The sequence below is a fragment of the Eublepharis macularius genome, chromosome 1, assembly GCF_028583425.1.
Source record: "Eublepharis macularius isolate TG4126 chromosome 1, MPM_Emac_v1.0, whole genome shotgun sequence".
NCBI lineage: Eukaryota > Metazoa > Chordata > Lepidosauria > Squamata > Eublepharidae > Eublepharis > Eublepharis macularius.
In genome coordinates this window covers 71,073,227-71,099,906 of record NC_072790.1, presented here as the reverse complement: position 1 = coordinate 71,099,906, position 26,680 = coordinate 71,073,227, and the positions used below count along the sequence as shown (strand labels likewise).

The following is a 26,680-nucleotide window of genomic DNA, read 5'->3' as shown; positions in this document are numbered from 1 at the left end:
AAATGGATATCCTGCTATCTGAGATTCTTTTGTATGAGGATGCCAGGCAGGGGCAGACTAGTCTGCTTTCACACTTTAGCAATCTTTTGCAACTGGATTTTAGCAAAAGATTGCTAAAGTGCATTGAAAGTGTATTATCCAACACCTGTGAAAGCAGCCTACATCAGGAAAGTGATCCTGGAAAAGCCCCTCCACCAAGGAATCAGGGAAGGAGAGGCAGCTTAGCAGGCCACTTCTTTCCAAGGTGTTTATGGGGCTCAACTGGCCTGGGAGCCTCCCCTCTGTGGGACTTGGGCATTGCTTTCCCCAGGCCAGGTGCAGAGTCCTATGGGCTGTGTGAGCCTTGGGTGGGCCAGGTGTGACCTCTCCCAGGCTGCATGGGTCTTGGGTGGGATAGGCACAGCCTCCCCCAGCCACAAAGGCCTCTGGAGGGCCAGGTGACTCCTTGCCTCTCCATACAGGCCCTTCTAGCCACTAAGCTGACCCAGCCCAAGTAGAGGCCATTACCCCACTGGGGAAGTCCAGGTCACCATAAAGACCAATTTTCCCCTGATGGCAGGGGTTGAACCAGAACCACTGGCACTTAAAGCATGTATTTGACCATTAAGCCATGTCCTCTTAAACATAGGGCTGCCAGATCTAGATTAGGGAGATTTGGGAGCACTGAGAAGGATGGAGTTTGGAGAGGGGAGGCAGTTCAGTGGGGATGCCATGCCTCAGAGTCCACCCTCCAGGCCTGCCCTTTCCTCCAAGGTAACTGATCTCTGTAGCAGTAGAAAACAGCAAGAGTTCCGTTGCACCTAAAAAACTATCAAAATTTGTGGTAGGGTATGAACTTTTGTAAGTCACAGATCTGAAGAAGTGAGCTGTGACTCACAAAAGCTCATACCCTACCACAATTTTTGTTAGTCTTATAGGTGCTACTGGACTCTTGCTCTTTTCTACTGCTACAGACAAACACCACTACCCATCTTGATCTCTGTAGTCTGGTGATTAACTGTAATTCCAAGAGATCTTCAGGTCCCACCCTGACATTGGTAATCCTACCTAAAATGGGCAGTCACAAGTAAACTAGGGTTGCCAAGCCCTGGCTGTCCATCCCTGGGAGCAGGGAGTGCAGAAAATGATATTGCATGATGCTCTAATTTTTTTTACCATAGAGATTTGAGAAATTCCTGGACCGCTAAATGATGCTGTGATGTCACTTTTGGGTACCATCCCAGAAGTGATTGCATGGCATCACATGATGTCAATCCCCCCTCCCCCATTTTCTACCTCGGCTTCATCAAGCAGCAGTGGGAACCCAGAGATCAGGGGTGGAAAGTTGCCCACCACAGCAGGCAAACTGGCAACTGTAAGAGTGAAACCACTTCTCACTTTGGAAACCAAAACGTCCTAGTGTGGCAAGGTCATGCCTCGAATCTGATGCCTGTCACATTAGTGTTGCAGATAAGGAAAAGGGAGATTCACCTGTCAGAGGTATGGAATGGATCCTAAGGTGCTGTTCTGTTTGATTGGCTTTTCTGTCTGCAGAGATTGTTGCCAAATCCCTCTCCTACTGCAGGCTCCCAATGGTGTTCTTTCAAATACTGACAAGTTTGAGAGCACAGAAGGCTCCAGTGTGAGGGGAGATAGAGAAGTTGTCTTCTTCTACCATGACTCCACTAGTGCTGATTAGGATCCAAGATATAATTTCTATTGATCACTCAAGCCAGAAAGTGAAGATATTATTGCTCAATCCTATGCAAGTTTGCTCAGAAGTACTTCTGCTGCATTAAGTTCAACTGGGCTTACCCTCAAGTGTGCACAAGATTATAGCCATAGCAATAAAAATTATAGTAGTTAAAAAACAAAGCCTGAATTTTACCTTGTTTGTTAATTAAAGAGAATACTGAAAGATCAGATAGAACAGCTGTGCCGTAAAAAAAGAAGCTTGATAAAGGTTTAAACGTTGAGAATAATAATGTTTTGCAAAACATTGATATTGAGGGAGATACAAATGTCTTCAGATGTCACACATTAGGTGTAGTCCTGTGCCCCCAGAAATACAGCATTTGACTCAGTAGTTAACTAGGTGATTTAAATTGCCATTTTGAAATGATTTGTAGCATTGCTTTTACCCATTAATTTGATAGTTGTTATGGGGTGGTGGTGAAGTAGTTAGAACCCACATTGCATTCTGCTTGTTTGTGTGCTCATGAGTGAAGCAAGGATTGCAACATTATAAATGGGATGCATCATGCACAGAACTGTGCAATTAAGCTTACACAGTCACTGAACTTCAGTGTCAGCTTAAGCATTATGGTATAGATGAGTAAGGTCCATACTGCACCAACCTTCCTGCAATGCAGTGTGTTTGGGTAGTTTGGATAGTTTTCACAGCTGGAAGTCTGGTTATGAAGCACACCATTTTCTATGCACTGTGACTCTGAAACCCTAAAAGCATTTTAAATATTTCAAATAGGAGCACGACTGATTCAACACGAAGACTATCCATCTAAAGCTGTATTAAAGAAAGACCATGTGCCCTTCTGTGATGCAGATGATGAGACCAAAGGTACGAATGTGTCACAAGAGAAGAAACAAGCTGCAGCTACCGGCCAGAACAGAAAAATGATGTGATTTATGAATCTCAGCTAATTGCATGTTTTTACTAAAACAAATGGCAGGTGCAGGTGAGGGAGAGCGTCTAATTTTTTTGTATTGTGCAACAAGGACCATCTAGCTGGCCCCCTTTCTCACTTAATTTTGTTCAATTGTCCGCTTTGCTGCAGTCCCTGCCCCACGCAACGTTTGTTCAGGCAGGTTCCAGGATCTCCAACATAGCCTTTTTAGGTGGCAAAAGGGGACATCTCTTCCTTCGTTCACCAGTGGATCTAACCCAGTGTTCTTCCATCAAATGGCGTGTCAGTAGTAAGGAAATAATTTTTTCAGTGGGACAAATGAAACCAGTACCTGCTCAGGATATTGGAACATCATAATGTACATGTTTTTGTTCATTTAAATTGCATTTTTGCTTTATTTTGTAAACTGCTTTGAGAGTCCCCAAATGCAGGATACAAGTGGATCACGAATGTTTAACTAATAAATAAATTCCAAGTACAGTATTTTGTTGCTTAGCAATATTCTATTTCTAAGTATACTATTTGGTTGCCATTGAACAACCTTATTACAGCAATCTGGAATCTGTTTTAAGTGAATTATAGTTTATTTATTTATTATTTTACTTCATTTACACCCTGCCTTTTCCTCCAATGGGGACCTGAAGTGGTTCATTCTCTTCTCCTCCATTTTTTCCTTACAACAAACCCTGTGAGTTATGTTATGCTGAGTGTTTGTGACTGGCTCAAGGTCAACCTAGAAGCTCAGGCAGAGCGGGCAATAGAACCTGGGTTACCCAGATCCTAGTCCGTCACTCTAGCCACTACAGTACACTGGCTCTCTATTTGACTTTTCAGCGGTCTCATTTTACCAGCCAAATGCAAGTGTGCTAATGAAATCCTATAATAATACATTTCGAACATCACAAAGGGTGTTGCCTTTTACAACAATGCCCCCACTGCTTTTTAAACATCGTTAGCCTTTAAAATTCTTTCACGTCCTCATTTAAAACTTTAGGGTGGGCTCCAGAAAGAACCCCTGGTCCAACTCAAAAGAGAAAGTGTGGAGTGGTTGTGGGAACTCTGCCTGCAGCCAGTTAGGGGAGAGGACACAGCTAAGAGGAACATTTGGTGTATTGTTGGCATGTCAACACTTCTACTTTTTTTTGCCACTCAATGCCACCCTCTTCATTGCTGCTTCCATGGGAGGGTGGCTTTTTTAGCCCCCTTATAGAATCAGCCCAAACGTTAAGGCTATGGTTCTAAACATGGCAAGATAGTGTGAAGAACAGCTAATAAACACAGCTTCCTCTGCCTGGACCTGTCAGTGTGATTTAGGGCATATGGTCGGACAATGGGCATGATAAATGTACAAAATGGAGAATAAGCTTCCAATTGTTCTGGTTTAGTTTTAAGGGGGAAAATGATATAGCATGAACACAGAATACTCTTAATAAACTGAGCTGCCTCCTACAGATTATTTAATAATGCCCTGTTGATGCTGTGATAGTTTTGGTGTTATTTTCAGAAGTGAAAGATATGTAGCGGGGAGAGGGTCTGATTCAGCAGTTTCGGAAGAACTAACGTCAATGTATTTATGTAGGGCAGGGAAGAATTAGAATTAACCTTTCTTGCAGTGCCAGTTATATAATTTCAATGGTGTGGATTCTGAAACTGTGTGAGAGGTAGTAGTTCTGTGACCCTTTGGCACCTCTAGCATATGCTCTATTCACATTTTGCATAGAAGTAACTAGAATACTGTGTGCTAGCTTCTGTTTCCAAGGCACAAATTTCTATGTATTCAGTCCAACTCAAACTTTATTGTCTCTGAGGGCTGTTATTTTCACAGCAAAGAATGGGATCTGTGCTATTGCAAGGCTAACATGTTCTGCCACCCCCTTCATAATTGCCCACAATTGTTTCAAGAAGCAATGAGATAACTTTAAGGAATGGAGTAGTTTAGTAATAAAGTTGGCTAAAATGTGATGGGATGTGATTCAATTAGAAAAGACAGGATCTGCATATACAATTCTATGTGATAAACTTAAGGATAGAAATATAAAAGTAAATCAGTTAAGATAAGGAGAGGGGAACCTATGCAGGGTGCGTAAACCTCTGCTCCAAATCCCAAGGCAGTGTTAGAAATAAGTAAACACCAATTAATCAAAGTCATTAGGCATATATTAGGGTGGCTGATGCCCGAGAAACTGTTCATTAAGAATAATGGGATGAAATTAAGGAAGAGTATCTAGGTTGAATGCTAGGCTAAAATATTTCTCATCAGTTAATTTGACTTTGGAACGGATTAATGTAGGCACATACTTAAAATTAGGTTGGGCAGGTTGTTTGGATGGCAGAGAGAGGGCAACTGTAATTTATTAATACTCCTGTGTTGTCAGAAAATGATGACCCAGTGGAGGTTTTCCACCTCTTATTTCCATGGATCTATGACAATGGTAAAGCTCATGTTCAGGCAGAAAACTTCCTATACAGGGAGAGGGGAGAGAGAATAAAAACCCAGGGAGAGGAACACTGGGGCAAGAATTCATTTTGAGACAATTTAGCTTCGGACTAATCATGTAGAACTTTTGCCATATAATTCCAGAACAACTTTGAACTCTGCTCACTGGAGGACAAAAATAGAATAGTGCTGAAGGATAATTTTCATACACCAACCTGCACTAAGCTGCTGGCAACAGGAAGAAGCGGCTCCCAACAAATGACTAATGCAATCCCTCTCTTCCTGTGAAACAAGCTCAATGCCTGCTGTATTCCTTATTCTAATTGGCTACCTGATTAATTACATAAGATACCACTCAAGATACATTATATACTGCAGACTATAATTGAAACAAGAGATATAATATTATGGTGAAGCTTGTACCCGTGTTTCCATTAATATAAATCCTTATTATCAGTGGTTTTATAACTCATTCTGAGATTAAACTTGACTTGTAAGATTCCAACCCAGGAGAGGAGTTCTTATCCCCTCTACAAAATTAAGGGGCGGGAGATCATTTGGCATTTTAGAGACTTAAAAGAGCCCTTGAATACATGATTTGCTTTTTCCTCCTGCTCTTAAATGCTCTCTCGTATGCATATATCTTTTTTCAGACTCTCAGCTTAGAGAATTGAAATATAAGATTTGCAGGTTTTTAGTCACTACTAACAATGGGCACGAACAGGAAAAAAACCCCGAACATGGTGTTCATTATTCATTGTCATCCACGAACAATGAACATTGACGAACATGACCTGTTCACGAACATGTTTGTTGTTCGTGGGGGCCAGCAGGCTCTCCTCCAGCCATCAAGATCCCTATCACACCACTCCCAGAAACCCTTCCTGAGCAGGCAGCAGGAAATGTACCAATAATAAATAATAGCTTGGCCCCAGAGCCTGGCAGCAGCCCTGGAACCTGAAGGGGTAGATCCCTACCACACAACTCCCAGAAGCTTTACCTGAGCAGGCAGCAGGAAAGGTACCAGTAATAAATAATAGCTTGGCCCACAGCCTGGCAGCAGCCCTGGAACTTGAAGAGGTAGATCCCTATCCCACCACACACAAAGAAAATTCAAGCTCCAATGCACTCTCCCTGTCTCTCTCTCAAAATGCCAACAGCAACTGTCTCTCCCTCACTATCTGCAAAAGCGGAGCTGGGAGCCCCCCTCCCCCCTGCTCTTTGCTTCCTTGTAACAAATTATGAGCTCCACACCTGAAAGGAAGACCTGCCTATCAAGCTAAATTGTAACAGCAGGAGTTTAGTCAGAGTTCAGGCAGTCCTTGCCTCCGGTTGCCAAGAGAATTAATTGATTGAGCTGGGAGCACTGTCTGCAAAAGCAGAGCTGGGAGCCTCCCACCCCTGCTCTTTGCTTCCTTGTAATAAATTTGGAGCTCCACACTTGAAAGGAAGACCTGCCCATCAAGCTAAATTGCAACAGTAGGAGTTCAGACAGAGTTCAGGCAGTCCTTGCCTCTGGCTGCCGAGGGAATTGATTGCAGGTGCCAGACTGTCTGGCTTGCCGAACAGCAACGAATGAGGCTTTGCAATGAACACCTGTTTGTTTAGAGTTCATTTAGAACAGCTTGTTCGCAAACAGCTGATTGGGCTGTTCATGGCTTTTTAAATTTCATATTGCTGTTCGTGTCCATCTTTAGTCACTACTAAAGGCTAGTTACAGAGGATTCATTTTATAGGGGGAAAAACTACACATGCGGAACCTCTCAGTTGCTGAAAGATATCTGGCAGTTTTATTATATGGCTTGACTTTATCTCTGAAATATCTTTTTGGGTTTACTATGTGAGTGACTTCTACATGCCTTTCTAGCTAACATGCCACATGCTCACATTTAGAATGTGGCTTAGTCTTTTGGTTTCTTTATATGCAAATATCCAAAATGTGTTGAATGTTGACAGAGATACACTGAACACTGCATGCCACCCAATGTCAGTATTTATTTTTATTTTATTTATTTAGGACATTTTTATGGCACCTCTCATGAGTCCTGCTTTAGGTGGCTGACGTGTCTGAAAAACTGGGGAATGTAACCATTTTTAAATATTCTCAGCATTCATGTGGAATATCACATGTTCATCCAGTTTTGGACATTCATTGTAAAACATAGTTTAAAAATGAGAGAATTAATCAAAATAATTCAAATAAAATTATTATATCAAACAACAGAATCTCAGGATTATTAAAGGACTTGATAATGGAACTCTTGGAGGTTCTCCTCCTTGTAACTGTCTGACCTTCAGGACAAATCCTTATGTACCCTGTTCTCTTCTTCTACTAGATACTTTCCCCTCTAAAACAGATCACCATTCTCACAGGAATGGGTCTACCCATCCTGTCAGCAAGATGTGAATAATTACAATAATACAAAACCCAGCAAGGCTTGGATCCTCCCTGTGAGTCTGATTACCGAGAGGCCTAATTTACATGCTTTTTAAAGGTGGAACAATCAACTGAACTGGGCCTCTATGTGTATTTGGCAATTCCTGGTGAGGGGGCTCGATTTACACTGGACTATCTGCACAGTGGAGAAAGAGGATTCATGCCATTCCTTTAGGGTTGCCAATCCTGGGGCGGGAAATTCCCAGACATTAAGGGTGGAGCCTGGCAAGGGCAGACTTTGGGGAGTGGGGGAAGAACTCAGCTAGGATGTGGTGCCATACAGTGTACTCTCCAAATAGGGCCACCAATCTCCAGGTGGGGTCTGGAGATCTTCTGAAATGACAATTGATTTCCAGATGATATTTTTTTTCCCATGGAGAAAGTAGCTGTTTTGGAGGGTGGACTTTATGGCATTATACTTCACTGGGATCCTTCCTCTCTTCAGCCTTTCCTTCCCTGGCTACACCCCCAAATCTCCAGGAATTTCCCCACCTGGAGTTAGCAACCCATCCCAAATCTCTAGGAATTTCCCAAGACAGAGTTAGCAAGTGGAGCCTGGAGAGCTCCTAGAATTACAACTGAGCTCCAGACTACAATCTATTCCCCTGGAGAAAATGGCTGCTTTGGAGAATGGACTCTATGGCATTACGCCCGGCTGAAGTCCCTCCCCTCTCCAAACCCCTCCGTCTCCAGGCTCCATCCCCAAACCTCCAGGAATTTCCCAACCTGGATTTGGCAACCCTACCTCCAAAACTGGAATTTTCTCCAGAGGAACTGATCTTTGTAGTCTGGAGATCAGCTGTAATTTTGGACAAACTCCAGCCCCCAAATGGAGGTTGGCAACCCTCCATTTGCCCTCATACTGTTTTCAGCTTACATGCACATGGGGCTGAATTACAAAGCAGGGCTTTTTTTTAAAAAAGAAAAGATCCTTTTGATTTTTTTCATTGTAACATCCAAATGCCTAGTTGGGCATAAGTCCTGTTGATTTTACTAGAACATACTTTAAGTAAGCATGCTTGACCACAGACTTAATTAATAATGCACAATCTAGTTTTGGGGATTTGTTTGTTTACTTCACACTTTTGAATGAGAAAGCTTATTCATTCTCCCTGAGGATATCTGTGTCTGTAACTGTTCTGATAAGGTAGGGAGAAGAGATCCTTTTCTGTTTTGCATTTTCCTACATCATTAGAAGAGAAATACTTAATTTGGAGGTGCCTTGCAAAGATCTAAATCTTTCCCACATTGTTTCCCTTAATCATCTGCGAAGCAAAACACCTGGGAAGTCACTGCTTTCTCTCAAAATAATTTACTTGAAATGAGAACAGTTGTCTGGGTGTACTTTTTCAAAGCACAATCCAGTTCAAAAGGATGTAAAATTATTTTGTCAGGAAAACTGAACACTTTGAACTGAAGAAGTGCACTCTAAGAGTCTTCCTTTGAAGCCAAGGAAGCCAAACCAACTTCAATCTATCAAGGTAGGCAATGGCCAAATGTAGGCTTGCCAATTTCCAGGTGGGGCATCTCCCAGAATTACAATTGATCTCCAGATGACAGTGATCAGATCCCCTGAAGAAAATGGCTGCTTTGGAGAGTGGAGTCTGTGGCATTTACCTTGCTGAGATCCCTCCCCTTCCCAAAGCCCACCCTCCTCAGGCTACAGCCCCAAATCTCCAGGAGTTTCCCAAACCTGAGTTGGCAACCCAAGCCAAATGAATGTGTGCTCCCAAGCCGGGAGGGGGGGAGGATTCTGAGGGTGAGTCATAAGGACTTGCTAAGATCTTCTGCACATTCCACTTAAAGAATAATATGTTGTGGGATATAGGTTATAGGCTGCCCCTGAAGCATAAATAAATTTGGATATATCCAGCCGATTTGCAAAATGTGTCCTTAGTCTCACAAGACACAAATGGGATCCCAGCCATGGCTGACTACTATTGACCTTAGTCTGGTTTCTTTCTGAACTATCAAACACATGGTCAGGGCCAGTGCCAGAGTTTCTGGTGCCTGAGGCTGGGGATAGCTTCAGGGCTGTTGCTGCCCCCACGTGCGTGTGACATCATCACGCAGCATGCCATTGCGAGCCAGCCCCATTGGTGTGGCAGGCAGCTGGGACAGCATGCAGATGGCCTCCCAGCCCTCCCGCTCAGTTGCCCCATGCCGCCCCATGCCACCCCAGCCACCTGCTGCACCTGGCCCACAGCTGTGTGCAGGCAGCAGCAGCACGGAGCAACTGAGCAGGAGGTCTGGGAGACTGCCCTCTCAGACTGCCCTGTGCTGTCACCGCCAGCACACACTCCTGGCCCGGCACAACAGCTGCAGGCTAGGCATGGCTGGCGGCCGGTGCGGTGCATGGGAGGCTTCCTAGCCCTCCTGCTCAGCTGTCAGTACTGCCACCGCCAGCTCTGTGGCACGTGTCCCCACCCCTCGGCATCCCCTCCAGTGCCTCAGTGGTCCAGGTGGCTGCCGGACTCGCCTCCATGGATGTGCTGGCCCTGCACATGGTGAGTTCTAAAAAAGGACCATGATTATAGCACTGAGAGCTACAGCTTTTTCCCTTCCATTACTATGTCTAGGTCTTCAGAATTTACTCACACGTGTCCTAAATTAGACTTAACCCCCCCCCCCAAATTCCTGGCATAAATATCACCTTAACAAAATTATCAGGGATTTTTGTTTTGATTTATACAAAGAAGAAATGTCTCATTAATTCAGCATTGGAATTGGCTGTTGGTTAAACTTTTATACATTGGCAATCTGCATAGCCTTACAATGGCATACTTGTCAAGCTTGACCTGTGCTGTAGGATAGTGGTGTGAATTGACACTCTGTTGGTTCGAATCTCACTGTTAGCATGAGCTCAGTTGGTGGCCTTGGGTAAGCCACTCCTTGCTCCTCAGCCATGTTGTGGGGATAATAACAACACTGACTTTGTTCACTACTCTGAGCGGGGCACTAATCTGTCTAGAAGAGTGGTATATAAAAACAGTTATTATTTTCTATTTAACATATACGTTTCCAATGGACTCCATATGAAGTATTTACTAGGGGACACTAAGCTTGCCAACCACTAGGTGAAGCCCGGAGATCTCCCAGAATTAAAGCTCATCTCCAAACTACAAGAATCAGTTCCCTTGGAAAAAATGACTGCTTTGGAGGGTGGACTCCAAGACATGAGGACTCTCTCCTCCCCAAACATCATCCTTCCCAACCTTTACCCCAAATCTGGAGTTGGCAACCCTAACTGGTGTACAGCTGGCAAACATGACTGTCACATGGCACTGCTTATTTTTTAAAATTCAAAGGGATTCATACTTTTAAAAGTATTATATATTTTTCTGCCTGAGGAAGATCATGAAGCTGCTGGTGGTACATTAGGAACTTCCAATACTTTCTCATTTCTAAATAGGGTACTGAGCAGATGAGTATGCTGCCATTCCAGAATTAATTTTAGAAATCCTCCTAGTTAACCCAAAATTCAGTACAGAGCAAAACTTCTGGAACAATCAAGGACAGAAACAGTGGTGGTGATTGGCTTGTCTGTGCTCTTCTGCTACCACTTGTGCTAGCATTTGCTGGAGCTGCTTTGCTGGCTATTTGCCTTCCACTCCTGGTCTTTTGGATTAAACCCAATGATTTCTCAGAACAGGATGGAAATGAGTTTCAAATGACTCATATTAGTTTTTATTCTCTGTGTTATAGCAATGGGCCTATATTTTCTGCCATATGTCTAATTTTGCAAGCTCCATTTGCTGCATTCAGTCAAATACAGGATCAAAGAGTAGCCATGAACAACCCATCAAATTCATGTTTGAAGTACATTTGCTCATTTCAACCTTATCAATCTTCTGTCTGTTGAAGTGAAATATATTCAGAGAATAAACTGTGCCCAGAAAACTTAAAACTTGATCAAGAGTCCCTCCTGACAATGGGAACTAGAAAGTCTCTTTGTATTGCGGTAGTTTGGTAAGTAATTTTCTAGTTAAACAATTCCCTTAATTGCCTTGGCAATCCTTCCTCTCTGTTATTATGCATCCAACAATCATTGGTATTGCATTTTCAGATTTTAAAATTGATGAGCAGGGGCCACAAATCACACAAGTGCCCTTCACTGACATGACTAATTAATTACATGGAAGTAATGATAAAGTAGCAATGTAAATTATGCAGAAAGCTATCATGATAGCAGAGGTTATGAACAAAATGAACACCGGAGAGCACACTGGTCCATCCTCTGTTCAATGGCATGTTCAATGGTTGCTTCGGCATGATGGAAAGGGTTCTCTTCTCTGACCAGTGATGGCACTTCTGCAGACATCACAGCTCTATCACCAAGTCAGTCGAGACAATATAATTGGATTTAAGCCTATTAAAACCTAGATATTTTGCTTTTACTAGTTTGTTGATTAAACTGTAGAAATACTTCTGGGACTTTCAGTTGTTTTTCATCTACAGGTAGAGCAAAATTCATGACGATGTTAAAAGAATACACAGGCAACAGCAGATCACAAAAGAAGGGAGAGCCAGAGGCATGTGTTAAGATAGGAGTCCTTATGTGCCAATGTGTGGACTGTGCAGGTACCTAGAGGTATATGCAAAGCCCATGTGCTATGCTCCTCTCTTGAGAGATAACCCCTTGGTGGGAGAGGCCAAGTAAGCCACTGGCTAAGGGGAGGCCTTGGATGCTCTTGGACATATGGTTCAGAAGGTCTTTCCTGTTTAGCAACACTGTAGAAGCTAAACAGGCCATCCTTCCTACACTGATCCTTGCCAAGAAGTCATCTGGTAGGAGTGGGGATGGCCAGGACAGCCCAGGCCAGGACAGCCCAGTCCCCACTGGCCACAGCCAATGCAGAGGCCTTTTGAGGAGTGGAAAGGGTAAGCATCATCATCCCACCACAGAGCTTAGAGTCTTCTGCACTACTTATTTCCCAATGGATGCTGGAGTGGCCCATGAGGAATCTGTGAAAGCAGATTCTCAAACCTGCCATTTAATTTGGCATTACGTCTGTTACCTAGCAAATGGAAAGAGAGAATCCATCTCTTTATTCTTACTCGATCTATTAGACTTCTTAAATAGCACTGATAACATCAACATCAAACATCAAACAACATTAAAGTATAGCAGCACCTCAAACATCTGAGATGAAAGTCAATGGCAACATTAAAAAAGCCTCCCACATGCTCTAGATCATCCTTTCCCTCCTAAAGTCTCCTGTCATCCAATCTAACTTTCCTTCTGGTGTCTCAAAGAGTTTGTGGCTAATACGCTCATTCCTGTCCTTATTGCCTGTCTAAGTCTATCGACATAAAAGCTCTCTCTGCCAAATATCATGAGTCTTCTCAAATGAGAGAGTAATGCAAATAATTATAGCATATAGATAAACAGCAGCCCCTCATGACCAATGGTCCATTTAGCCTCAGGGATGGAATTAAGTATCTAATATGCACAGACGCATATTTTAAAATCCTAATACAGATTTTTGTGTTAAAGACCTTTGGAGGAAGCTTTTGAGACCACAGAAGGTAGGACTAAGGGGGCACATAATGCTTTCCGCCATCTACTGTTTCTCAGCTCCAAAACAGTTCCCCTTCCAGGACTTAAATGCATGTTTGCCTTTGGAATACATATTTAAAACCTTCTGGGGGAAAGCAGATTAGGGAACAATTTTCTGCAATGGAAGGTTTAAATACCTCCTTTCCCCCAATCAGTAACCTTGTAAAGGAAAAGACTACACTATTTTTTCACTTTCAAATCACCCATAATGCTGCTTTTATAAAAAAGAAAAGTTTTACTTGATTTATGCATTTTTACCTAATGAGTGGTTAGCCATGAAGTGAGAAGGGACTAAAATTCAGATTCCTTCTCGCCTGTGGCAAGTAACAGAAAGAAAGCGGTGTCTTCACTATGGAGTTTAGAGTTTATTAATTCATATATTTGCACTAAACTTCACAGATCTCTTCTTGCAGAAAAGATTTTGGTCTTTTGTTCCTTTTCCGATCATTAACTTCATATTATTTAGTAGTCCTCCTGATACAAGAAGTAGAATGGTGAGGTCTTAAAAATACAAAAACAAATTACTTTCTAAAAGATTATGGATTGTCACTTTACTTATTTTTTATACTGTGACTGAGACATTGCAACACATGGCTGGTGAAAACAATAATGCTTCTTAATGTTGCCATTAACTGTACCCTTAAATTGATTTTGAAGGATCTCCACACATATACACAGCAGCTCGGAGCCCCTTCACCATAGTATAATCCCATATAAGTGAATCAAAGACAGAGTAAGTTTGGCTGATCAGGTGTGTCATTTCACCAATCAGTGTGCTGCTGGAAGAATGATCAGCCAATCTGTGTTGTTGATGTTCATTCATAATCCACAGCAGTATGAGACTGCAGTGCAGGCAGGCAGCTGTCAGGCCACCATTTGTATGCAGAGGCCAAGTGGCCATGACAAAGGGCCAAGCTACAAGTGACACTTGAACGGCAAGTGGATTGAATGGAGCGCAAGTGAACAGGGAGAAATACACTTGCCGTTCAAGTGTCATTCGTCACTTGTAGCTTTGCCCTAAGTGAATTCCACACACTGTATTCCACAATAGTATTATGCATGCATTTAGTTTCCGTTATCACTGACCTCCAAAGAACTCATTGATATGGTGGATCCAGTTTCACTTCTTGCTAGTCCTGTGCTATCATCCATCTCTGAAGCCATGAAATTCTTTACTGCTGTGCGGGGTTCAAAAGACAAGTTCTGCATGTGTTCTTGGGTAGTAAGATGTTGATCTAAACTCATATTGAACTGGTCCATTACGCTGGGGTTCATACTGAACTCAGGATTAACTTTGTAGTGCAAGAGCCTTTCGTGAGGCAAAGTTTCCATGCCTATATTTAACTTGCTGTCATCCTTCAGCGACGGCTGTGTGCTCACTGAGCCCCTGGGCATGACGATATAGTCACTTTCCATCAATCGGTCCTGAGGGTGGACTACGTCCATATCTGCACCTCTCAGGTTGTCATCAGTACATAAATACACAGTCCGTCGCAACTCTGTGTTGTCTTTTTTCAGACACTGATTGGCCAATTCACTCATGCTCATGGGCATGTGCATACCTCCGGACTGCTGAATGATAACTTTAGAAATTATATTCCCAGGCAATGTTGAGTAGCTCATTCCTTCAGGGTTTGTGGGTTTCTCCTCTTCATCATCGTTCAGTGAGATTCTTGAAAGTGTTCCTGTTATTGTAGCTGCCCTGCATGGTCCAATGTCCTTATGAAGGACTGTGAATCAGAAAACAGAACCACATGTTTTACATGAGCAGGAGACAGAGCTTTCAGGCTGGTTGCAAGAATTATTTAGGGCAAGCATTGGTCCAAACAATAATGCAAGTTGTATAGAAAGGAAAGGTAAAATCTTTCTGAGTTCCATTGCATGATGAAAATAAATTCTCAAAGGATTTCTTAAATTCTAGGATTTATTCCTTTCTTTACTTTTAGTGCTGATGTTAATAATGGCCTAGATAAACCTCACTGCACTGAGGTTTACACAGAGACAACTTGCTCTATAAAGAGACATGTGAGTGCCTTTCAATTTCCAATTAAACTAACACTATTTGCCTCATATTAAGGATAGGTAAGAAAAAGAATACGACCTTTCAAGCTCTGCTTTCCTAATAATGGATTATCTAAATGAAAAGGAGAAAATTCCTTTACACTGTTTGTGATCAAACATGCCAAGTTGCTTCACCTAGTCACCTACTATTAAATTCTTCTATGAAGAACATCAACTTTAAATCCTTTATTACATGGCAAAGCCTCATTAGATTTGCTCTTAAATTACTATTTCTGTAAAGGTTTGTTGTTATCTTTTCCCATCTTTCCTTATCAGTTTCTATGAAGTGGATGCTTCATATAGTAATATGACATTTATTAATATTTTCATATTCATATTTATTCACAGTGTTGATTTGAGGGATACTTACAGTTTTAAACCTCACCACTTAAAATCACTTTATTATTAAAATAATAAGTGAGGGGAAGAGACATTAGAATGGACCTGTAACTAAGCAGTTTCACTCCTGGAATGGATCGTCCTCTTCCTGCCCACTACATTTTCCTGAGATTCCCCTCCTCCAGCTGTTCCTGAAGGCTGGAGGGGGGCTGGCCTTGGGAATTGGAGTGGGAGGATGCAGCTTGAGAGGGAAATCTGTACAAACTGCTGGCTCCCTTTGTACAAATGGAATCACTTTTGCTCTTGCAAAGGTTGTTTTGGAACCGACCCGTAATTGTGGAATACAAATGGAATGAATGAATGAACTTGCATTCAAATGAAATGGGAAGTGTAGTTCTGTCCTGGTGCAATATTCTGCATAGCTGGCATTACTGTATCAATTGCACAATTGTGCTGGTGTATTGATTGGTATAATCCAGGACTAAGTATTTATTTGCTGACACAGCAGGGTTCAGGACTAAAGCTAGGAATACCCTTTTGTGTTTTATTGAACAACTTGTGAGCAGAGCAAAACGCTGATTGCATTTTTTTTGCTAGCACAAACAAAAAGGGAATCTAAACCTTTCATCAGATTTTGAAGTTTAGTGATAATCGTTCTGCACATATACAGAAATACATCTTAAAAATGGGATAGCACAATGTATTTTCAGAAAGCCAGCTTTTTGGCTAGACAGATGGCTAGGTTATACATATGGGGTTAACTGCTATTGCTATTACAAGCAGTTTTTAAAGGCCGTTCTTATGAAATCACTATGCCGGTTTAGCAGCATGCAGTCATCCCCACCCAGCCCTTCCTCGCAGACATGGGAGCTCTGATCTGTGTACGCTGTCATGTTCTCTGTTGCTAGGGGTTGTTTCTCAAGTCTGTTGTACATAAGGATTATGAAGAAGTTGAATATATATTGACCTGCTCCTCCTTTCTTCGTTTCTGAGCTGACTTTATTTCCCCTGTTTGTAGATATTTCCTCCTTCTGCATGGCCATGTACATTTTCTGACATTAATATTGTACAACAAAATGTGTTTTTCTGAGCATGATAGCAAATGTTCATATCCTCTTACAAATACTAGTTAGCAAAATGGCCACTGATAACAAAACCATGCCTCTTTAGTTTACATGGTGGCTTGACAATCTTACCTGAACGACATGCAATGTCCACATCTTTCTCAAAATCTGTCTGTAACAGTGAAAAAGACAAATTACATAAGGCAGCCATTAACAATCAGCAATCAAGGGCTAAACTAGATATTTTCACAAGGAGGGTGCTGTTGCTGCCCCCTGTCCCTTCACTCTTTCTGTTCTTTTTAATGTCTAGTACAAACAATGCATGATGCGATGTCATTACACTGTGTCTTTCCACCTTCTGTTTAAAAATCAGTGGCTGGAAGATGCAGTGTGGTGATATCATATCAAGCATTGTTTGCATTAAATATTATGAGGAACAGAGAGGAATAATATGGTGTAGCTCCATGTTTGCCCCTAAACTAAAATGCTGTTTTCTTATCTCTGTTTCAATAGCTTCCTTCTTCTACAACCAAATGCACAACATAGTTAAGACAAAGTAGATGCATCTATGCCAGTGATACTCAAGTCAGTGGCTCAGAAGCCACATGTGGCTCTTTGACATGCCACCTGTGGCTCTTCTGAGCACTGCTCCCCAATGTGGCACCTGCCCCGTGTTCCAGAAAGTGGGCAAGGCCCTTGTCCAATGGAGCTTGTAGTTGGCAGATGGTTCCCATCTTAAAACAGCTGCTGGTAGATGAACAGGTAAGCTAAGAGGTGCAGGCCTCATGCCAAGGATGGAAGTAAATGTGGGTCTTTGGGTTGGGCGGATGCTAATTGTGAATATAGCTCTCTCCAAGCTGTGAAGTGAATACCATTTATCTATACTAAACTAGACCTAGTTAATCCAGACTCAGGTAAAAAGATTGCTGGCTTTAAGGTAATTTGCCTTCTTTAAATTCCACAGTCTGAAAAGGATCGTGGTCGAGGATGAGATTATCAGTTCTGAATTAAATTCAGGTCTTGCAAATCAGACAATACAAGTTCTTTAACTGGAACATGATTGAATTGCCTGTTCTTAAAACTGAGTCCATTGCTGGGACTTCACACTCTGTGGGTGGTTATCAGAGGGCAATTTCTGACCAAAGACAAATTTGTTTTTATTTATTTACTATATCTATTTACAGTCCAGCTCTTAATATAAGGTTTCCAAGGCAGTTCGCAACAAAAGCAGAAAATACATTCAAAACAATAAAATGAGGATTGAAAGCATAATTTCAGCAACATGGCAGCAGCATATAACTTTGGATGTTGCAATTCTTATTCTTAGTATAATTAGTACTACACTGAGCGAGGTCTTCCGTTTGTTCCTTGGAACAGTATGGGAGCAACTGGGGAGGTGGCAGCAAGGACAAGAAGACATCTGCTCAGGGTGCTTAACTGGTGCCTCTGTACTAGCGTTTATTTAAGCTACAGATAGGGCTGTTCTTAGTTGTTTAACCAGAGCCTTTACTCCATTTCTTCCATTTTTCTTCATTCTAACCCCTTGGGCCAATGAGTCCATTTATTTCCAATGCAAGGATACACAAAGGGATCTTTTAGCACAAGTGAAAGAAGTCAGCAGAGAGGAAGGCTGTTCAATCTACTGTAAGAAAATTCTCTCTTATAGGATTATGTGACGTTCCCCCTATGACTCTATATTTACTCAACCATAACAAAAAGATAACTGTATGGAAATTCCAAGCTTGTGCTTAACGCATGACAGTTCTGTGCGCATCCAAAAAAAATCTTCGATGTAACAATATTTAATATAAGAAAATGCATTTAAATCATATAAATAAATGTATGAATAGCATTTTGATACAGCATTTTCAATAAAATTCTCAACAATAAGCAGGCTTGCCAACCTCCAGCTGAGGCCTGGAGATTTCTTGGAATTACAACTGATCTCTGGATGACAGAAATCAGTTCCCCTAGAGGAACCATCTGTTTTGGAGTGGACTCTATGGCATTATACCCTGCCAAGCTCCCAAACCCTGCCCTTCCCAGGCTTCCGCCCCAAATCTCCAGGAATTTCCCAACCTGAAGTTGGCAGGCCTAACAATATGTTGTTTTCTTAATTTTGGCTTCATTCCAAAGAGCTTCAGCTGTAATAATTTGTGTATTAAAAAAATAAAGAGTATGCAGTTCATGGTTTTTTACATGAAGTATAGCTAAAGCAACCTGCCTACTATTCATGTGGCATTCTAAGGACACTTTGGGAAAGATACATGCCATTCAGGTGGCCATACAGAAGATCATGCTCTGCATCACCTTCCATCCTTCAATTTGTAATTTCCAAACTCCATATTGATCTTATGGGAAATGTAGCATGATATAAAAGATTAAAGTTATTACAAATGTAATAACTGGCCTCAAAAGTAACTACTATACCTAACAAGCAGCTTACTGCAGGATCTATTAGCCGGAAAGTGAAATTTCAGTTTGGACTTTCTGGCTAATAGATTCCACAGTCCTCCACATGTGAGGTGAGATGATTATGGGCCTACAAAATGGAAACAATGACTGTGGCCCATTTGACAGGATTACTGAGGGCCAAACGATGGGTGATGCTGGAATTCTGTGACTGGAACCTCAGACATGCTCTTTGGTCCCCCATTCTTCTCTTATGCCACATACAAATAGCACTCAGGGCTTTTTTTTTTTAGTCTCATTAGGAAAAATAATATTTTATCTCCCTGGGTTTAATGCAGTACAGGGGAGGAGGGAGGAGAGTTAGCCCCCCCCCTCATGCTATGGTGTCAATCCACACCAGCCCGCACATTTATGACTTCCCAGACAACATGCCTGGAGTTCCAACTACAGGTCACCTCCAGCATTGTATTTAGTTAAGCCCCTAGATATATTTGAAGCACTGTTGAACGCACCATAAAATATGGTAACTTTGTTACAGTTAACCCTACATGACTCCAGTGGTCTCTCAACAAACTCCATTCCAGACAAGAAATGACAAGTGGTCTGTACAAGAGAAGATTGCATGAATAAGCAAATGAAGACCTGCACAATACAAAGACACAAGTGAAACAAACAAAAAATACAACCAATGAAATAAAATTAGACTACACATATTTGATATCATTCCGCAGTATATGTTTTTTTTTTCAATTTATGGGCTTGAGTGTCCAGAACTAGCAAACAAAGATAAAATAAAAACTAACCATGATTTGAGCATGTCCATTAGGGAATGAACTTGAAGAGTCTGCATTGATTGGATCTTGGCAGTTTCTTAATCGGCATCTAAATGCATCTTGAACCTGGTGGGAGACACCACATACTTACTGATCCTCTTAAAAAAATCCAGTCATAGACAAAACTATTAAGCATAACAAGCAGAACAGTTAATTCATCTTAATGTTTCTTGAACTAGAGTGATATTTACAATGCCTCTTGTAATGATGCAATACAGCTGTACTGGTTCAAAGTAAATACATAAAATGGAATGCCAATTCACTGAATACAGTTTTTTTGTGTGTGTATTGGACATCCAAGCTGTTATTTTTTCACTTCTTGGAGAAAAATGCATGTATGACCCCTTAGAGGGTTTGTGGGAGGAAACACAAGAAATTTATTTTCATAAAAGGTTTGTATCTGAAACTTGGAAGTCTGAGCAGCACAGCAATACCACAATGGTTGTCAAGAATGGGCCAACACAGCAACACTAAGTTAGATCTGTAGGGGAAAAGAGCTGCTAAGAACTTTCTGTTGCTCTCAATAACCCTTTGGATGAATTCTGAACAATAAGCTCATTCAATATTGCAACTTTTTTTTGTTATTCATTGAGTAACTAGAATTACCACACTACAATCTGTGAATTAATCAATTGAATATTTAATTGCTATTTAAAAATCCTTTCTAATTGAAGAGCATGTTAGTATCTTCAAAATTCTGCATCTGCATCCTGTTGAGAAGACGCATAAAAATATTCGAAACAAGAGAAAACAATATTCTAAAAATACATCAGATTGAAAATTGGCAAATACATTTAATCAATACATATTTAAAATATATAAAATAATTGGTTAAAATATATTTAACCCATTTGTTAAAGGTCAGATTATTAACCAGCGAAAATATTTCCTTGTCTACAGCCCTAATCAACAATTCTAGATGAAGAGACGCATCTCAGCGTGCAGAGAGGACTAAATGAATGCATGTTTGAGACTGTAGACCTTCTTTCTGCATAACGCAATAGATAACCAACGTTACTGAAGTACAATTAGTGTGCTGACATTAGTGTTCCATTCTCATTGCTTTTTCAGGAACAAACATTGGTACGAATGAGTTCTGTTTATGCTGTCTCCTCTGGTACTGTTCACAGAATTCTATGACTACAAATAATGCATAGAATAATAAAGGGCAAAAGCTTCTTGGTAAGTAAAGAAGAGCCAGTTTGCCTCACCCTACTTGATAGAAACAAGATCAATATTCAGCTGCTAGTGTATAGGTCAAATCCTGTGCCATTGCAAACTTCAACAAATTCACAGGTTCAGCATACCTGTTTACCACCTTGACCTGCAGACTGCCAGCTGCTCTAACTCCATCTACAGAGCTTTAACCGTATCCCCTGCCTAGAGATGGTACATAGACCTTGGACTGGGAAGAGAGAGGCTGCTGACCATCTTGGTCAATGGATTGCCATGTCCTCTAGGTTCACATGCAGAACTCTAGTTGCCTCACTTGCAGGAGAGGGGAAGTATTTATAGCAATGCCACTGGTCCAAGATCTTTTGGTCTTTAGCAACATCAGCATTGTAGAAGTGATGACCAGAAGGAGCTACTGGGGGAAGGTTTCTGTACTCACCTTCCAAAGCTGCAACCAGGCTGGGGCTGAGCCCCTCCCCTTGTTCTATTGGGCTTTGGCTCAGTAGGTGTTTTTAGCAGTGAAGCCCCCCCCCCATCAATTGCTGGCTCTAGAGGTATTTTGTTGTTGTTGCACATTTGTTGTAGCAAGCTTTTGAGGCCTGAGCAATGTTCAGAAAGGATTGAGTGCCATCTTGTGTTTCATAATAATAGGGGCATGAAGTCTTAATCTATGTAGATTTGGGGTGATTGCACTGTTTGTAAGCTGCTTTGAGCCCTGTTATCCAGAGGAAAAGTGGCATATACATGAATGGTAGAGGAGGGCAAAGACATTGCTGTCTGCTATGGTATGTTTGCTTGTCTTTGCCCAATGTCAAGAGTCAGCAAACAACTGGTCACTTTGCTGTTGGCTACCTCCATTATCTGAGCACAATGGTCCAAGCTACTGAGTCAAGCGAGTGTCTTCCAATCTATTTTGCAGTTCCTTTTCTCATCGTATATGCAGTGCTGTGGGTATGGAAAGCATCTTCCTGATCCCCCTCCCTCACCTCAACATCAAGCAGCAAGATTGTCTCAGAGTCAGACAGAGCAAAAAAGACAGATGTGCTGAACGTGCGGGTACCAAGGAAGTAGTTTCCTTAGCAACTGTAACCAATTCAAAGCTCTTATGAATTACCCTCTCTCCGTCCTAACATGTTTTTAGCCCTTGAGGTTTGTAGATATAGATGCTAAGCCGTGAACTAAATGAGAGCATGTAGGTGGAAAATATAGGGGTGCTCCTCATGTTATCACCAACAACTTGAGCTGTTTAATATGGTTCAAATTAAGTTCAGAACATGCCATGTTCATATATGTCATAAACACACTGGTTAATGTCAGCTGGTGCATGATTCCCAAGCACCTTGCTCAGCTTGTGGCAGGCATGGGATTTGTTCATGCTATCCGAATAAGAATAACTCAAGGTTGTTTCAAAGACAGCTAATGCAGAATTGTTGTCTCTTTATATACAAACAGAGAATCTCACAACATTCCTGTTTTCATCCTCCAGTTGCTATCAGGTCACCTTCTGTGCTCATATAGAGTTTTTAATATTGCTAGCTTCTGCAAATTATTTCTGTTGAATTTCTTGAAGAATTATTATGAATAATAATTTATATAGCACCATTAATGCACAATGTGCTTAAAGAGATAGGCCACATTCAGACATCATGACAAACTCATGTGTCCATGTCAAGCATGACCGCATCTTGTTCTCATGCTTACACCGTCTCTACTTCCCTTCCTATATAAGATAGCAACTGAAAGTTTCCTGCCTTGGTAAGCCTTGAATGAAGGTCCCATTTTAGCCATATCATCCTAATGCAGGTGCCTGGGTACACTGCAGCACACACACACCCGGCTTTTAAATTGGGATTAAGCCAAGGTTTAGAATCCTGGATTGTGCAGAAGAAACAAACTTATTTGCACAGCATTCTGACGCCACAGCAAATATGAGATTGATTCAAAGCTTCTTCAGTTGTGCTTCATATGTTAGGACAGGCAAGAAAGATCACAAAAATATAGCTAAATATAAAGACAGGAGCCTGCCTCAAAGCAACCTAAATCCAAATAGGGAGGAAGGCAAAAGAAAGAAAGGAATGGAGAGCATAATACGTATGCTTTACTTATACTTAGGACCCATTTCAGTTAGGTTGGAGGGATAACTGAAGCCAAATTCTTCAAAGCCAGTTTTTAAGGGGAGATTTGAAGGAGAAGAAAGAGTTGTCATAAAGCAAGTGTTCTGAGAGGCACAGGAGGTGGCAAGAGAACAGGCAGAGTCATTTAAGAGAGCAGGAAATTTTTTGATGGTTTGATGAGTGAAGGTTACAGGCAATGATATGATGAGAGCTGCAGGCAGAAAGACAGAATGGAGCTGAATTGTGAACAGCTTTAAATGTGTTTAAAGCCAGTGAACAGCTTAACGGCAAAGTTCTGGTCAGAGGTGAGAGGACTGAGGTGTGACAAGGGGAGTCACAGCCAGGCTGACCAAAGCATGAATCAGAACTTTATCAAAGGGACTGGCATGATTTTTGCATTGTACCACAAACCATAAGTGCATCTAGAGCTGTTGTCTCAGAACATCTGACCTAAGCACAGTCACAACTCCAAAAGTATTGTCATTTCGGACAATCTTGTGTCAAAATACAACAGTAAGACAATCAGTGAAAAATCCCTGCAGTGTTCACAGTTGGAAATGCCAAGCTAACCTCCCCCAAATAACAACCTTATTCAATACAGAATAATGGCTTAGATACAGATAAACATTTCCAAGGGGGAAAGGATTTCCACCCATGAAGAGTGACTTTCTCATCTGTCCCCTCCTGCTGCAATGCAAAATCGGTATCCCCCGATGCCCAGAAGCAACATTTTGGAGGCCATTTTCAGTTGCAGCAGGACAAGAGAGGCAAGAAAGTCATGCTCCTCAGGAGGAAATCCTGAGGAGGAAATCCAGCTACCTCAATCAATTACACAGTTGATATTTTATGCTTTTAATATGGTAAGAATATGGGCAGCACAAAACAAGTATGACTGTAATGATTTTAGTTTTTTTAAAAGATAACCTTTACCTTTGGACCTTCAATTTAGCTCCTCCTTATGTTACCTTAAACTTACACCTCAGGAAGGATTTGGCTACAAACATTCTTTTTATTTACATCACACAGAGCTTCAAGTGTTCTCTACTTTTCCTAGGCTTTTACTTCAAGAATACCATCCCCTTTTTGTTGTTGGTGTGCCCTTTATAATGCTGCCTCTCTGACTCCCTCAAAAGGCTTTCGTTGCCACCAAAGGCTTTCACCATAACCTCCTCAGTTTAATTAGTAATATAGGACGGCTTGTTATATTGTGAGGTGAAAAATGATTTTTTTTCTTAAACACAAGTAGAATTTATTCAGAAGAACATAAGCCTGATGGTTGTAGAGTTTTGATAAGCATTTTGGTTTCAGAGTTGTTCTTAAGCTTGGTGGTTTCAAAAATAATTATATCTTCTTAGGTATATTCACAGACTCAATCCCATAGACTAATTTTCCATACAGATTTTCTCTGAGAGAATAAACTTTCATTGAATACACACAGGCATAGATTCACTTAGGCCTTCCCATACAGCTTTCCTGACCTAGATAGATTAACCTCGCTCTCAGATATATACAGAATGCCCTAGGTGCATACCCAGTTTGCCTGACTTAGAGCCAAGCTACAAGCAACGAATTACACAAGGAGGAGCACGTGAAGGGAGTCACAAAGTTAGGCGGAAAGCTGAGTTTTAAAAGAGACCGGAAGGCTTTGTCAATTTCCCCTCTCTACAGAGCCAGGGAGATCTCTGCTCAGATGGTTTGTTAATTTCCTCTTTGCTGCCCAAAGGCTCTGTCAGTTTCACCTCCCCTTGTAAGAGGGGAAATTGACAAAGCCTTCTGATGTTTTTTAAAACTCAGCTTCCCGGCTAACATTGCAACTCCCTTCACGTGCTCCTCCTCCTCATGTAATTTGTCTCTTGTAGCTTAACTCTTAGACAGAATTTCTCAGAACACCACACAGCCAGTTCAGGCTCCACACAGGTTGCCTGCTTTGCCCAGAATGAACACTTTCGCTCATCACACTCTCAAAACTCCAGTTCACTCCATCCCCTAAAGTATGGCTACCAGCCAATCATATCACACTCCACTCACCAATCCAGTCCCCCTCATTCTTTCATCAGAGATCTGCATTTAAACTCACAGCAACAATGATTAAAACCCCCATCTTAACAAGCACAAACAAAATCCAAATCAAGAACATTATATGCAAAACATTACAATGACTATCACTTTGACTTGTAACGTCTGTGCCATGTAATCTGGCATTCAGATTGATTGATTGATTGCTCACAAAAGCATATCCCATATTTCATGTGAATTCAGCAGCATACACAGGCATGCCAAACTGATTATGTATTATTCAAGTCGTACAGATACGTTGCTAAACGTTCAGTAAATTTTTGAGCCTCTCTTCCCTGAAGACCTTTTCTGGAACTTGATCAGCTGACAGTGAGGCATTCTGGGCACAAGATTTTAGAGATTACAGTTGCAATCCCAAACGCACATACTAGTGAGTGTCATATTCAATGGGACGTCTGAATAAATACTTGGGATCACACAGCATATGAGTTAGGCTGCAAAAAGGAAAACCTTTGGTTTGATAAGTCATATTTGTGAAGCATCTGATGTGGTAAGTGGTTCAGATGACATGTGGGCATTAGCTATATCACACTGCAATCCCCTGTGCTCGCTAAAAAGCCATTGCTGAGGGAGCCAGGGAACCTTTGGGAATGGCATAGGAGAAAGGGTTACAGCTAGAAGAAGGAACCAGTAGAAGTCCCACAAGTTTCCAAGGGTTCCTTGTCCCTTAGGGGTTACTGGAAGGGGGCATGCAAGGGATTGCAGCTAGAAGAGGAAAACTGCAATCCTTTCCCTGGATTTACTGCATTCACTTTTTAAAATCCAGCCCAGAATCCATATTCATTTTGCCTAAGCCTGATTTGTCCTGACTTGGATAGCTCAGGCAAGCCTGATTTTGTTAAATCTCAGCTGCTAAGCAGGATCAGCCTTGGTTAGTAATTGGATAGGAGACCTCCAAAGAAGACCATGGCTGCAGAGGCCGGCAATGGTCAAACACCTTTGTTAGTATCATGCCATGAAAACCCCACCAGAGGTTGCCATAAGCCAGCTATGACTTGATGCCACTTTATACCACCACCAAGCCTGATTCACTATTTAAACTGATTGCTACATTTAAACCAAGTCAGCCATTTAACTTTTCCAGCAGAGATCCAAGAAATAAAACGGCCATTTTCTGATGGCTCTAGATCCAAAATTCACTTCTGAAAAAGGAATAGGACATGTGGGAAACTGTTATGAACTCCCGTGGAAATGGCCTTATGAAAAACAAATGCTACGATGTATTGTCGAAGGCTTTCACGGCCGGAGAACGATGGTTGTTGTGGGTTTTCCGAGCTGTATTGCCGTGGTCTTGGCATTGTAGTTCCTGACGTTTCGCCAGCAGCTGTGGCTGGCATCTTCAGAGGTGTAGCACCAAAAGATACTGGTGCTACACCTCTGAAGATGCCAGCCACAGCTGCTGGCGAAACGTCAGGAACTACAATGCCAAGACCACGGCAATACAGCCCGGAAAACCCACAACAACCAACAAATGCTACGTCTGAATCTGCTACATTATTTCCATTTTTAATACCAGAAATTCATAGATGTTAAAGTTACAGGAGACCTCT

The 26,680-nt window shown here is 41.6% G+C and overlaps 1 protein-coding gene across 1 annotated transcript in view; it reads right to left on the bottom strand.

Moving 5' to 3' along the window:
* ADGRB3 (adhesion G protein-coupled receptor B3) overlaps nt 1-26,680 on the bottom strand; it is a 654,643-nt gene that overhangs the window by 15,756 nt on the left and 612,207 nt on the right. Inside the window, exons 26-28 of the mRNA XM_054979153.1 lie at nt 19,738-19,833; nt 16,655-16,694; nt 14,145-14,788 (exon numbers count right to left, since the gene is read on the bottom strand). Of these exons, the coding sequence (XP_054835128.1) occupies nt 14,145-14,788; nt 16,655-16,694; nt 19,738-19,833 (780 nt within the window). The remainder of the gene's footprint in view (nt 1-14,144; nt 14,789-16,654; nt 16,695-19,737; nt 19,834-26,680) is intronic.